Source organism: Natator depressus, chromosome 1, assembly GCF_965152275.1.
Source record: "Natator depressus isolate rNatDep1 chromosome 1, rNatDep2.hap1, whole genome shotgun sequence".
In the NCBI taxonomy this organism is placed as follows: domain Eukaryota; kingdom Metazoa; phylum Chordata; order Testudines; family Cheloniidae; genus Natator; species Natator depressus.
In genome coordinates, this window is record NC_134234.1 from 166,554,964 (window position 1) to 166,569,800 (window position 14,837).

A 14,837-nucleotide genomic window follows, 5' to 3' on the forward strand; every position below is an offset into this window, starting at 1 on the left:
CCGTGCAGACACATCAGCAACTACAGCTGCTTGGTATATCGTGCCCGTGCCGTAACTTCGCAGGGCGCTTTGCGAAGCTCGGCTCCTAAAACCATCGGCTCGCTTCTGTGTGAACGCCCCCCCGCCCCCGCCCCCACTCACAGCCAGGGCGCGCGGGCAGACACGCTGCCTCTGTACACACGTCAGTGCCACCCACCGAGCCGAAACCTGAGCCCCGGACAGGCCCGAGAGGCAGCAGCAAGACGAAGGTGGCGTGAGAGGCCCGGCCGGCGGCGGCGCTCCGCAGTGCAGGGCAGCGCCCCGCTGATGGGCGGGCGCACGCGGCAGCTCAGGCCCCCAGCCACGGCTGCGCCCTTTGCTTTCCCGCGGGGCCCATCTCTGCCCCGCAGCGGAGGAGGAGCAGTCCCGCTGTCAGTCCGCAGCCCGCTTGCATGGACACACCGGAGCGGGGCGGCCAAGGAGACTTGCTTCCCAAGCTGGTGCTGCTCTTTGTCCTCGCAGGTCAGTGGGGAAGGCGCGGGGCGGAGGTGCCGCTTGTCGGGGGCTGGGGGGCGGCTGCAGGGGTGCCGGGGAGCCCGGGGCGGGGGCTGGGGCTGGGTGAGCGAGGCAGAGCGGTTCGGGGAAGCGGGCAGGCCAGGGCTGCACCGCGTCCATCCTGCAGCAGCTGTTCTGCTCTCCCCCTGCCCACGTGCCAGGGCTTGCCAGCCTCCGGCAAAAGCCCGCGGAACGCCGCGGTGGCGGGCCAAGGGCGAGTTCCCGGCGCCTGGGGCGCTTCAGCGGGATTCCCCTCTTGCAAGTTGGCGCGTGTCCGGCCCCGTCCCCTGAGGGGTTTCGGTGAGCAGGGCTGTCTGCCTCGGACACAGAGCGGCATCCCCCCGCCTGGGACTCGGACCAGCCCCTTTCAGAAGAGGAAAGGGGCTTGTTTGGCAAACGTGCTGCAGTGACTGTGGAATTGCTCAACCCAGTTTTACTAAGCGACTCTGAATCCAGGCAGCTTTTCTTTCGCACCAGGATGAGCAGTTTTCAGTGGATTACCTGCAGAGGAAAACCCTGTGTATTCCACCCCAGGTGCCACTCCAGGTTTAAAATTGCCGATAATTAGAGCAAATAAAGTAAGGGCACATTTTCCCTAGCTCTGTCATCTGCTCCTGAGAATAATTACATTTGTCTTTACTATGTTGATTTTTAAATTGATAACAATCACATTTAATTATCTTTAAAATTAATTGAACTAAACCAAAATAATAATAATAAAAGCTTCTCCAAACATCCTCCCCTATGCAACATGCTCATGTTGTAGTAATTTAGGACCCTATCCTGCACCTGATGAAGTGAGCTGTAGTTCACGAAAGTTTATGCTCAGATAAATTTGTTAGTCTCTAAGGTGCCACAAGTCCTCCTTTTCTTTTCACTTTATCCTGTTTCTCTCATTTTATTACAGTAGATAATTAGTTTATGAGCTATTTGTAGTGTAGACTGAAGTGGATGTGCATTTAACCTTTTAATATTAATTGCAATTAAATAAAACCTGGAACCTCAGGAAATTGTTGTCTGTGTTCAGTCCAAACTCGGACCAGGTGTAAGCATCCGTAGCTCCATGGTTGTATCTGTATGAGTCTCTCTTGCAGTCCTTCGACAGTTGCAGTACCACAAATGGAAGCACATTGGCAGTGCTATTGCAGACAGGTGACAGCATTTTTACCACCTGCCATGTAAATTTACACAGAGGAGGTGTACATGACATGGTAGGTTTTAAAAAAACAAAACACGAAAACCAGTCCCATGTCTGCCATTGCCATACGGCAGTGGTGGGCAACCTGTGGCCCATTAGGGTAATCGGCTGGCAGGCCGCCAGACAGTTTGTTTACATTTGCATGGCTGCCCACAGCTCCCGGTGGCTGCGGTTTGCCATTCCTGGCCAATGGAAGCTGCGGGAAGCGGTGGCCAGAATGTCCCTGCGGCCCGCACCGCTTCCCGCAGCTCCCATTGGCCGGGAACGGCAAACCGCGGCCACAAGGAGCTGTGGGCAGCTGTACAAATGTAAACAAAATGTCTGGCGGCCTGCCAGTGGATTACCCTGACGGGCTGCAGGTTGCCCACCACTGCCATACAGGAAGGAGGCGCTGCAATGGTGGGAGACGTTATTTAAAAAAAAAAAAAAAGCTATACAAATCCCATGATTACAATGGAGTAGCTGCCACTTAAAGTGGGTCTGAATTTAGCCCAAGGGGACTAATTTACCTCATATTGCCCTCATTTGAAAAGTACTGAGGCCTCAAATCAGGAAAGAATCCCTATTCAGGACCGTACTCTTTGGGATTTAAGGATATGGATAAAGTGAAGCACATGCTTAAGTGCTTTCCTGACTCAGTAACTTTAAAATTGACAGTACAATTATCAATCAGAAGCTACCGAGATTCTGTGGTTTGTACAGTTAACAATTAAGCATAGCACTATTCTTTCACATAAGAGTATCTTGTGTGTTGGCTGATAACTTTTGCCACTTTTGGGGAAGTTTCATTATTGTTGATAATTTAAATTGATAATTTGTTTCATTTGTGTTGCTTGATCAAATAATTGATCATCTACATTCTTTGAATGAGAAGAGTGTGTACAGGACATTTCTATGGGATTCCTCGCTTACAGACAGCCCCCCAACCTGAAGCAAATACTCACCAGTAACTACACCCCACACAACAAAAACACCAACCCAGGAACCAAACTCTGCTACAAACCCCGATGCCAACTCTGTCCACATATCTATTCAAGGGACACCATCATAGGACCTAACCACATCAGCCACTCCACCAGGGGCTCGTTCACCTGTACATCTACCAATGTGATATATGCCATCATGTGCCAGCAATGCCCCTCTGCCATGTAGGTTGGCCAAACCGGACAGTCTCTATGCAAAACAATAAATGGACACAAATCTGACATCAGGAATCATAACATTCAAAAACCAGTAGGAGAACAATTCAGTCTCTCTGGTCACTCAATAACAGACCTAAAAGTGGCAATTCTTCAACAAAAAAACTTCAAAAACAGACTCTAATGTGAAACTGCAGAACTGGAATTAATTTGCAAACTGGACACCATCAAATTAGACCTGAATAAAGACTGGGAGTGGTTGAGTCATTACAAAACCTAATTTCCCCCATACTAATTTCTCCTTACTGTTACTCACACCTTCTTGTCAACTGTCTGTAATGGGCCATTCTCTTAACACATCAAAAGTTATTTTTCCTCCCTTGGTATCCTGCTGTTAATTGATTTATCTCGTTAGACTGACCTCACACTTGGTAAAGCAACCCCCATCCTTTCATGTATTTATACCTGCTCCTGTATTTTCACTCCATGCATCTGATGAAGTGGGTTCTAGCCCATGAAAGCTTATGCCCAAATAAATGTTAGTCTCTAAGGTGCCACAAGGACTCCTCATTTTTTCTCAAAAAGGAAATCATGCCCATTTTAAGTCTCTCTAATGCTGCCAAAAATTAAAGTAGCTTGCTCACTCACTCACTCCCCCTAAATGAGCACTGCAAGATTTTTAAATCCCTCCTTATCAGCTAGGTGACCCAGCACCAGTAAAACCAGGAGGCAGTGATTGCTGTAGCCATGTAGATGATTGTTGTAGGATTCTTCCACTTCCTTTGCTATGTTAATTATTGTGAGGAAGCAAGGCTCTGAAGCATATGGGGCCTGACCTTACTGACAGGAGAAGCCCCACTGAAAACTAATGCAGAAATGTCAACAAGGGCTTAATTTGTAGTTGCATAGGGGCAAAAGTCTCCAAATAAAACCCTCAATTGCACTTGTGCAAATCCATTGTCTTCCAATTAAGCCCTCAATGGGGCTGCATGTGTTTAGCTAAGGAATTAATTTGGCTTGTTGAATCTTCATTACTGGAGTTAATAACCTAGAAGATGGAAAGAACCCAAGTAGACTCCAGAGCCTAGGTTGGGTTTATGACAGAAAAACATCTTGATGTGTAAACTTAACAAAATTGCACTGGAGATCAGTGAGATGCAATAAACTTGGAACACTGCAATAACAATTTTACAGAGCTACTTTTTCAGAGGAGAACCTGAACTTTGGATTGTGGCTTTTACTTAGGAGGACTGGTTTGTTTCTTTAAAAACAACAACAAAACCACTGCTAGTGAAAAACTTTTCTCTTTCTTCAATATGTGGATATTCATTCTTTGTTTGCTAACCTTTTGATTGTATTTCTTTTTACAGTTTGATTATTCTGTCATTCCCAGAAAATGACACATTAAAAGACTGGGAGGGGTGAGGGCAAAAGTGGTTGTATCCTTCTCGTTAGGCGTTCCCTGGGCACAAAGGTGTTCTATGGTGGCATAGCCAGCTCCTACACTACCCTGCTTGCGGCCTCTAATACAGAGGATGATTTGGAGACAGGGTTAGTGGGGGAGGAGTCAAAGTGCACTGTGCTTCAATTGTTCTTAGCTAGCAGATGGTGCCTTAAGACAATGGGTTTCCGCTGCTGGAAATTTGAAATTCTTTTTTAAAAAACAGAGGGAGAGAGCCCATATAGCCAGACTGAAAAATACAGATATACAGTGGCACCTGAAGATGTACTCTTCAAGCCAGTTGGAATTCTGCTGGAGTTCTGATTGCAGAATCAGATCAAACCTCAAGTGAAGTCCTATCAGTGACTGGTTCAATGCAAAAAGCTGCTACAATGCATCTTCTTTAAAGCTTTGCTGTATAGTTTTTTACTATTGAGAATGCATTGTTGTTTTTATTCTGCAGAAGATTGTCTTGCTCAGTGTGACAATGACTGCAAAGCTTACTGCTGTGATGGGACTACCCCCTACTGCTGCTCGTATTATGCCTATATTGGGAATGTCCTTTCGTAAGTATTGTCACTTTCTTGAGAAAATTGATGCCCTGTATTCGTGGCTTGCTGTAAATTTAGGTTACTGAAAACTGTTTGGCAATAAACATTTCAAGATTGTTTCCTGCTAATAACGTTATAAATATTTCCAGAATAAAAACCCTTAATGGTCCCATGAAATCCAAGTGTTGTATACTTTTAAAATATGTATTCATGTCAATAGATTTGGCTAGATCATCAGCTTGTGTAAATTAATGTAAATTCTTTGTGATCATTGGAGCTACACTGATTTATTCAAACCAAGGACAGACCAGAACAAAGGCATTTGATAAGTGGGCTAGATTATTGTAAATTTGATCTTCCTGTTTTGAGCATGTGTCATTTGTTCATGCTTTTGAAAACTGGTGTTTTGTCTTTAGTTAGAATTCATTGTAAACATTTCAGATTAGGGTCTGCTGGTCCTTTCACGTTCTAGTGTGTGTCGCACATTGTGGTATGTGTAAAAAACAATGGTTGCTGATGGAGCGGAAACAAGGATATACCCATACCAAAAGAGGGTTAAATTCTCCATTCAACATGCATGTATAGAAACAGATCCCAATCCTGTAATTAAATCCACTAATGCAGATCTTTGTCCCCAAGTGCAGCCCTGTTTGAAATCAGTAAGGTTTCTTGTAGGTGTACAGGTCTGCACTAGCAAGTCTAATTGTAGGCTCAGTGTCTAAATGTAGTGATAGCCAGTAAGTGTTCCACATGTGCATCAGAACAAAGCAAACGTTAAAACATATAATGGTATTCTGTGATAAATTGCACTGCAAATTGTGTTTAGCAATTGCATCAATACTTTCTATTTAACTTTCAGAATGCAAACCGTGAGAGTTATTTGTTACATATTCTTGATCAAAACCAGAGTAGCAAAGAGACGTATATCATGCCTTTAAAAAAAAAAAAAATTTCTTCTGTTTTGGTCCTAGAACATGGGGAGTATATCAGTTTTTCCAGTCAGCATACTTCATCATGCTTTGAAGGAGCAGGCATATTGATATTATCTTAATTTATCCAAGGCCTTTGGACCAAATTAGAAATTTTTTAGACAAAAGTACATAATCTAACAATAGAGTGTCAGAATCTTGTATTCCTCTGGAAATAGGAGAGCACGTATTCAAGATTTCCTGGTATTGTCTGAGAATTAAAATAGGTTCTTGCTTCCACCCAGGGAATAAAATGTTCCAATTTAATTTTCTTTTCTATGTAATAAAAACTCATTCTAAGGATGTTTCCTCATTTTTTAACAGAGAGAGAGAGGGGTTGTTGTTTCTGAGATCCCTATTCCAGCTCCAGTCTGTATGTCTTGCATAGAGTGGTGGGAATGTTAGCAAAGGATATCAAATCAGAGACAACCATATCGTCGTTGGGTGGGCCTGAAGAACAATTTTAATCTTCCACTGCCCCACAAACCTAACCAATTCTGCCCTTCCTGGTAACAGTGCTCAGCACAGGGATTTGGGGAGGGTCAACAAAATGATTCCTTAGCATCCTGCAAGATTAGACCCATTTTATATAAAGGGCGAGGATAGGAGGAAGACTTCAGGTCACAGCGCCTTCAGCTGCAGGAGGTAGAGCCGACCTGCTTTTCTTGGTGTTTATTACACAGACTGGAAACAATGCATAAACAGTTTTGCAATGGACAGTTATCTAAAATAAGTTTGAGACCTGGGAGTTGCTGGGCCGGTGGAGGATTTTGTGTGCATTTGGATGAATTTTACCGCTTGATAGAACATTGCAAACACTAATTGTCACCTCATTTCTGTGAAATAGGCATCTACATTATTCCAGTTTTTACAAATGCTAAGATACCAGTACTGATGAGACCACTATAAATGCCAACAGAGAAGGAGAGTTTAAGATAGATTAAGTGACTTGACTGAGCCCACACAGGGAACTAGGTAGTGTCACAGCGAGGGTTAGACTGGGGAAGTTTCTACAGTCCATTACACCAGTCAGTCTCTTATTTTATTGAGCTGCCCCTCTTTGTAGCCAGAGGCCATGCTGAGTGCTTAACAATGGAGCTGTCTCAGTTGCAAAGGACTGTCTGGGGGAGATTGCATTACTAAATCCTGTGCCATCAGTAGCATCTTAGGTAGCACCCTCAGCCTCAGTCGCACCCACAGCTCTCAGTGGGTCTGGCATCTTCCCAGAGCTGGGTGAATAATGGGGCAAAATGTTGAATAACTTAGTCACAAAATGGTGTGAAATAAGCCAAATAATTTTTTGACGACTGTCATTTGACCAGACCTAGGTCCTCCAAAAAACTGAGGGACTTGAGGGTGTGGGTTTGTGTCCCCATACACCGCTCCTGGGTAATGAATTCCTTGGGTATTTAGGAAAATCACTGGCAAAGGTTTAACCCTCGTGATCAGTTTATATTCTCAGGGATATTTTCACAAAAGAAAGAAGTGGAAATGTCTACTTAAAAGGTAGACAAGAAAATGAAAGCTGAGATTGTCACTGATGTTCAAGGCTTCAGAATTAGTGAGAAGTGGCACTGCAAGCTTTACAAATCTAAAGGCCAGCTCGGCATAGCCATCAGTCCAGGCTCCTTTGTTTGTCGGGGCAGTTTAAGGGATGTATTTTGTTGCAAAGTTTATGAAGTCCTTTGGTAAAGGACTGATTATTTTGAGTCCTGCTTGGACTGAAAAATACAACACATCACTCCAGTGATACCAAAAACCAAATGGAATGCAGGGCAAATAAAAACCTTAGAAATCTGTGATTTGCAAAAGAGGACGCTGAACAAATCCAAAAGAAATGGTGAGAAAGTAGCAGTCTGATTAGTGAATTGACAGGTATTATGTGAACTTCAGGGGAAAATACTTTTATTACTGTCTGGGGGCTGCGTTTTGTGGCAGGAAGGAAGGAAGAGGGACAGAAAGAATGGAAGGAAAAAAGGCAGATATGTTCAATATAAAATTTTTGTGCATACTCCAAGCTGCAGAACTGGAAAAAAAGAATATGTAATGGCAGAAAGTATGGCATATGCAGTAAGATATGTGATTTCAAGCAAAGGGTACTTCTGACTGGAATCAGTATGTAAATGAGGAAGGTGACTGACTGAGTTCAACAAGGGTTGTGATGAACAGGGATTTTGTTCATTTCAGATATCAGTGACCTGGAATAAGAAATGTATATTAAGTTGATTCATGGTTTTGTGTGGACAGTTGATATGAAGGAAAAGTGCATGAACATTCAGAGTGTCTTGGATAAACTAGGAGTATGGGCAGAGACCGGGTTTATGTACTTCACAATAAATACAGTGAAATTCAGAATTCATAATAAATTCTAAAATGCTCAGCAACCGTTGGCTAAGAGATACATTTGCATCTATATTGTAAAACTTTTTACAATCTGCTTGAAATACACTGATTAAAAGAGGTTTAATTTCAATATTCAGTGGTTCACATGACTAGAAGCACATTTGATTATAAAATGTCAATTTTCTGGCAATTACAGTTTTGTGCTTGTGACTTTTCAGAAGCATAAGGGCCACCCTATTGCAAGCCTAAAGGACTTATTTATAAAACTTTACATCTGAGTTTAATTCTGGTTTCCAGTGGGAGGATTCCCCTGTGGGAGTGGATGTAGTGGGGTTTGAACCATGAGGTGAAGGGGGTAGAGTCTGAAGACCCTTGTGTGGAGTGTTGGGAGTTAGTATAAAGATGCCAAAAATATGTGGGAAAGGCTTACTCAATGCACTAGAAGTAGTTTTACGTGCTATCATGACAGAGAGAATGAGTATCAAATTCAGCCTTCCACTCCTCAGGCCTCTATCATCTGAAAGCCCTTCAGAGGTAACATATATTGAGTGCTACTGTAATGCAAATAATCTCTCTCAAACCGTCTGACCTGCAAAAGCTGCATTCTTATGAGACAACAGGCTATTTCCATCTGTTCCTATTTATTTAGAGCCCTGTTGAGGGCCAAGACTAAATATTCTTCCTAAATTTCCTTTCCTTTCTTTTCTTTCCTTCTTTCTTCTCCCGCACCATCAGGTGCATAAGTCAGTTTTCACCATTTGTTTTGGTCTTGTGTTGGTCTGTTCTGGCTTCTGAGTGTCGATGGATTTAGTTTCTTTCTCTGTTCTATGTAACCTTTCTCTAGATCATGCTATCTTTCACTTTCCAGAGGGTGTCCATGTTATCATTTGACGTGGAAGTTGTGTTAGGTGTCATCCTTAAAGTGTGCCCTAAATATGACCATGGTCTTCGTCTTGCCATATGATGCTTTAAGTTGGTGTGTTCTACTTAGAATTTCTGATACTATAATGAACTTTTTCCAGTGGACTCTGAAAATTGTCCACAGGCATGTACTTTGGAATAAATCGATCATCTTATCAATTGCTGTTACATGTTCATGGAGCAGAGTCATGGAAACAAGGACCAATATGATGCTAGTGTTAAAAATTAGTATTTTTGTATTGGTGCTGATCATTCTACTTTTCCAAATCTTTTAACATTTATTAAAAGAGTTTGCTATTTTGATATTCATTGCATAGTGTCACCATCATGGCACATCTCACCCCCTAGATACGTGAAGTGACTTACTTATTCTTGTGTTTCTCCATTTATTTGCACTGTTGATTTTTGGAACATTGATAGTGATATATTTTGTTTTTCCCTTGTTGATAAACAAACCAACTTGTTTTGCTATTTCTACCAAAGCCAGGGTCTTTTCTTCCATTAGGTGAGGCGTTGAACTGAGCGAGACACTGTCATCAGCAAAAACAAATTCATTCAATTGTACTTTATCATTTGTCCATAAAATACCTCAGTTGCCTTCTGCAGTTACTTTCCTCATGATGCCGTCAAAGACCAATGCAAACAGCCGTGGGGCATAATACACCCTTGCCTTACTCCAGTTGTCTCTGCAAACATTTAGGTGATGTTATCACTATCTGTCTGTGCAGTTAGCATTCTCATATATGTCTTTGATTATTCCAAGTATTTTTGCTAGTGTTCCATAGTAAGCCATAATGTTCCAGAGACTGTCTCTGTGTACACTGTCAAAAGCCTTAATAGCCTTAAAGCCTAAATGTTTCTCCTAAATCGCAATATTCTAGATCAGTGATATGGGAGCTAAATTAGCAATCAACATTACTCCAAAAGAGCCACAGTCGTGTGCATTCCTTGTTTCATTTACTATTTTTATACATACAGATATATATATATTCTCACAGCAAAATGACTGCCTCCAAGTATTATTATTTTATCAACTACAATTAGTTAATAAGACAGTGAAAGCATCCTGTGAAAGCATCCTGATTGGTTCATAATCACACACTGTTTTAATTTCATGTGATGCAAAGAGCCGCAGAAGAAACATTAAAGAGCTGCTTGTGAGCCTCAGTCTGAATATCACTGTGCCAGATTATGCTGTGTAGTCCTAACCTAAGAGGAACTGCAGTGAAACAATCTAATAACATCTCTCATATCTCTCAGCCATTTAATCTTAACCGTATTGTGACTGACCAGAAATAGAAAGCTTCTTGTTAACAATGTGGCTCCTACCCTGTACTTTGTACTAATTCCTAAGACTCATTAACGTAAACTGAAATTCTGAAAGAGGGCTACAGAATCACAATTCAGCTCTCATTTGCTGCTTCTTGCGGCTGCTTATGTATACCATGTGAAATATGTAATTCAAATGGACAGTAGGAGAATAAAATCAGTCAAAAATGAAAAGTTGTGGCTTTCATTCTCTACAGTTTTATGACGACAATAACACAATATGTTTCTGACACAAGAAGCAGTATTTCACATCCTTATACATTTTTTTTGGAGACATCAGCTTATTGACTAAAATTTAATCCTTGACTATGCATATTTCCAGGAATGAAATAAAATGTCAGCTTTACAATAATGCTTTCAAAATTGCTATATGGTAGGTGTACTGTTAATGCTGTTTCACTTGAGTACAATATGTTTCAAGTAATATAGTGGATATTGATTTCTGTGGAAGGAGAATGGGACCTTTGGCAAATTAATATCTGTATCCGGCAGCCACAGAGTTTCATTATCTTCTAATATAGTTTATTTCATGTAAAGAATACCAGAGGGACAGTAATTTTTTTTTATCCACAAAAAATGTCAGTTAGCCATATAAATCATGTGAGCTTTTATAAATGGTCTTTGTTTTAGATTATTTTGGTTTAGCAATTTATAACGTAGTTTTGATTTGTTTTTGCTAGACTGCTTCTTTCTGTAAGGGAGGTAATTCTGCCCTTTTTCTGCCTCTTTTTCTACCTCCTACAGAGGCCCAGAATCTACTCTATAAAGTAGACATGGGACTTTGGTAGTAGGGTTGCCAGTTTGGGTTGGACATAATCTTTAATTCCTGGAGTCTCCAGGACAATTCTGGAGGGTTGGCAACCGTAACTGGGGCACCTATGTATAGGGCCCTACCAAATTCACAGCCATGAAAAACACATCATGGGCCGTGAAATCTGGTCTTTTGTGTGCTTTTACCCTATACTATTCAGATTTCACAGGGGAGAGCAGTGTTTCTCAAATTGGGGGTCCTGACCCAAAAGGGAGTCGTGCGAGGGGGGTTGCAAGGTTATTTTAGGGGGGTTGTGGTATTTCCACACTTATTTCTGTGTTGCCTTCAGAGCTGGGCGGCCAGAGAGTGGCTGCGTTGGCCGGGCCCCCGGTTCTGAAGGCAGCGCCCCACCAGCAGCAGCAGCACAGAAGTAAGGGTGACAATACCATACTATGCCATGCCTTCCCTATTTCTGTGCTGAACTGTAAAACCTATATATGATGGAAACCACTTCAAGCCAGAGGGTGCTGCAGCACTCCCCGCACCACTAGTTCCAGCACCTATGGATCCCAGCCAGCAGGCGCCGCTCTCCAGCTGCCCAGCTCTGAAGGCAGCGCCACTGCCAGCAGCAGCGCATAAGTAAGGGTAGCAGTACTGCAACCCCCCCCCCCCCCGACACACACAATAACCTTGTGACACCCCCCCCCCCAACTCCTTTTTGAGTCGGGGCCCCTACAATTACAACACTATGAAATTTCAGATTTAAATAGCTGAAGTCATGACATTTATTATTTTTTAAAATCCTATGTCCGTGAAATTGACCAAAATGGACCATGAATTTGGTAGGGCCCTACCTATGTATTGAAAAATTGTGAGTAAGAGACTTTTGTTCTGAGTCTTGGGGTTCTCTTCTAGGTTTGTGTTATAGTGACCCCTTAAGATTGTGTTTGATATTCTGGTGTATCTAGGAAAATAGCATCCGTGTACTCCTGTATGTAATTTGAACTCTGCTTTACGGTCAGTAGTAATGAAGTACTTTTTAGATTGTATCAATTAAATCATCTTATATTCTATAAAACAAAACTAAATTTTGTCCTGTTTGCCTTCCCAAGAATTATTGTCACAATAAACCTACTTATCCTCCCAAATTACTTTAGCGACTGTTAATGACAGTCTCATTAAAGAATGAGCCCTTTCTTTGTGTAATGAATATGAGCCTCAAGGTGGCTTTTAAGCTGCAACCTACATTGTAGGGGTGTACAGGGTCTGTGTTGCAGCCCGAGCCCTAGGAAGAATTCGTGCTGGCTCAGGCAGAAATTCACTGGGGCCCTAAGACAGGGTACATTACAATGGCAACTCTGCCATCTTTTCAACAGATACAAGATATACTTCCCTCAGCAATGGACCATGTCCACAGACTGGTTTGGAAGGGTTCTGAGGAAGGGGAAGCAGCTTTGTTTGGAAGCTTGAAATACATTTTTCTCTAAGTCTTTCATTGTACTTTAAGGTGAAGCAAGGTTTAAATCTAAAGAATCTAGGCCTCAGATGAGGCCTTTCATTTAGGCTTCATTTCATTCAGATAATTTGATATACATTTCAGTTGCTGATATTTCATAATGAGATGTTATTGTCCTTGCCCAGGCATTTGCTACACCTACAAAAATACAGGACATGTGGATTAGGAAAAACAAATCAGCAGATTTATTACACTGTTACCTAAACAGTCTTCTGCAACAAATGATTAACAATTAGAACTAACAGCCCACTGGTAACTGCCAGTAGGACAGTCATAGCTGTTGCTGTGTTTATCACCGTACTATTTTTAAATTTAGGCATAAAATTTGGCCTGTTTCAAGGGATTCAAACCCTAGATTCAGAGAGCCAGGTCCTCAGCTGGTATAAATTAATGTTCATGTCAGTGGAGTTTTGCTAATATACACCAGCTGAAGATCTGGCCCAGTATGAGGGGGACCATCAAACTTCTTTCAAAAGCAAGAAAAGGAAATAGTTTGGAATACCCTTCACTCAAGTGGTCTAGAGACAGCAGAAAGTCTTGCTGGCTTCTGGCCTGTCAAAATGTCTAGGCACTCCCTGACTAAACAGCTGTGATAATTGATTTCAAATCTATGGGGTGCTTTTCTGCTTAGAAATGACCACATTATCATGGTTTTGGCATTATGTGATCAACCAAAACTGTCCCATTCCTAGGGATGCAAGCACAGTTTTTGTTCCATAAGACTCCATCACTAACTGAAGTTGCAAGTTTTGCAGGATGCTACCCTCTGAGCTATTTTGAACTCTTCTGAAACTGGACATCAATCCTTTCCCTCTGTTACAGATAGGTTTTTGCCAGTTCTGTCTCTTCTCCCCCCACCCCATCTCTGCTGTAATTGTAGTGGTTTTGCTTTTTCTCCTTGGGAAGACCTGCAGGTTGTTTTGCCTCAAATCTCTGTCTCGTCTGTCTGATCTATTGGTAGATTTTGAATGCACGCATTCAGGTATCTAAGTGGCCTGGCAGTTACTGCATTGTTTTCCAGAACTCCCTTGACAATAGATTTAATTCTTTCAGTTTGGCCTCTTAAATTTATTAAAATGATAATGTTCAGTCTTCCTGTAATATGACTAATTTTAATTGGCAGCTGGGGTTGTTATTTCCCTCCCTTGGGATCTGCTGTGGCAGCCTCTGTCACAATTTCAAAGTCAACTGCAAATTTGACCCCTCCTTCTGGTCCTTCTCTTAAGGTTTTAGGTTCCCATCAATCACCCCTCTCAGGCAGAGACACTTATCTCTCTCCCCACAGACTGGGGCTTAGGCTTGCAGTACCTCTGTGATAGCCATAGCCAACCAGTCTGCCTAATGGCCAGTGTCTGTGCATTGTTCTTCCCCCTCACCCCCCAAGGGCTATGAACAGTGTGTTGCCAGGAGTTACAAGTCACTACACAACTCTTTCTATGCAAGCACATTTATTCTTAAGACAAAAGCATTACAGAGAAAACATATTAAAAACAATAAATAAATTTAAACACACACTAAATGTACAAGGAGTCACCCAACAGTCTTTTGGGGCACTGGAAAACCCTTCTGCAAGGATTAGGGCCCCTGTTGGACAGAAGACCCTGTCCTGTCTGTCTGCTGGGTCAGAAGTAGGCTTTGAGACAGTTTAAACTCAGCCTTTTTAGATCAAAAGCTCTTTCTTTATCTGTTGGTCTCTGGACAACCCAGTTTGAACCATTATAGGTAAGTCTCCCCATCTCTCCCTGGAGCTGTTTACAACCTAGGTGATTCACCTTAATCACTCCATGCTGGTTTTGGTTCCTGGAGCAGCTGTGGTAACCCTCCAGTTGCATACCATCTCAGGCCTCATTCTCTCAACAGCCCTTTGCCCTGAAGCTGTGTCCTCCCAGGAGGAGCCACTTCTGAAGGGGTAACTGTAGAATTACTTCTTTCTATTCTGTACCCAAATGCCTTGCAGTGAGATTTAAAGAGCTCAGTCTCTTTAGTTTATTAAAAAGAAGACTGAGAGGTGACTGGATTACAGTGTTTTAAGTACCTTCATGGGGAGAAAATACTAGGAACTAAAGAGTTTTTTAATCTAGTGGAGAAAGACATAACAAGAATCAATGACTGGAAGCTGAAGACAGAGAAATTCAAATAAGAAATA

The 14,837-nt window shown here is 42.2% G+C and overlaps 1 protein-coding gene across 2 annotated transcripts in view; it reads left to right on the plus strand.

Annotated features, from left to right (window-relative positions):
• The first annotated feature begins 211 nt into the window (after nucleotides 1-211).
• CYYR1 (cysteine and tyrosine rich 1) overlaps nucleotides 212-14,837 on the plus strand; it is an 82,019-nt gene continuing 67,393 nt past the window's right edge. The window contains exons 1-2 of one of the 2 annotated variants that reach the window (XM_074971183.1): nucleotides 212-501; nucleotides 4,776-4,878. In XM_074971183.1, coding sequence (XP_074827284.1) covers nucleotides 432-501; nucleotides 4,776-4,878 — 173 coding nt within the window. In that variant the 5' untranslated portion in view covers nucleotides 212-431. The remainder of the gene's footprint in view (nucleotides 502-4,775; nucleotides 4,879-14,837) is intronic. The other variant, XM_074971172.1, reaches the window with a different exon arrangement.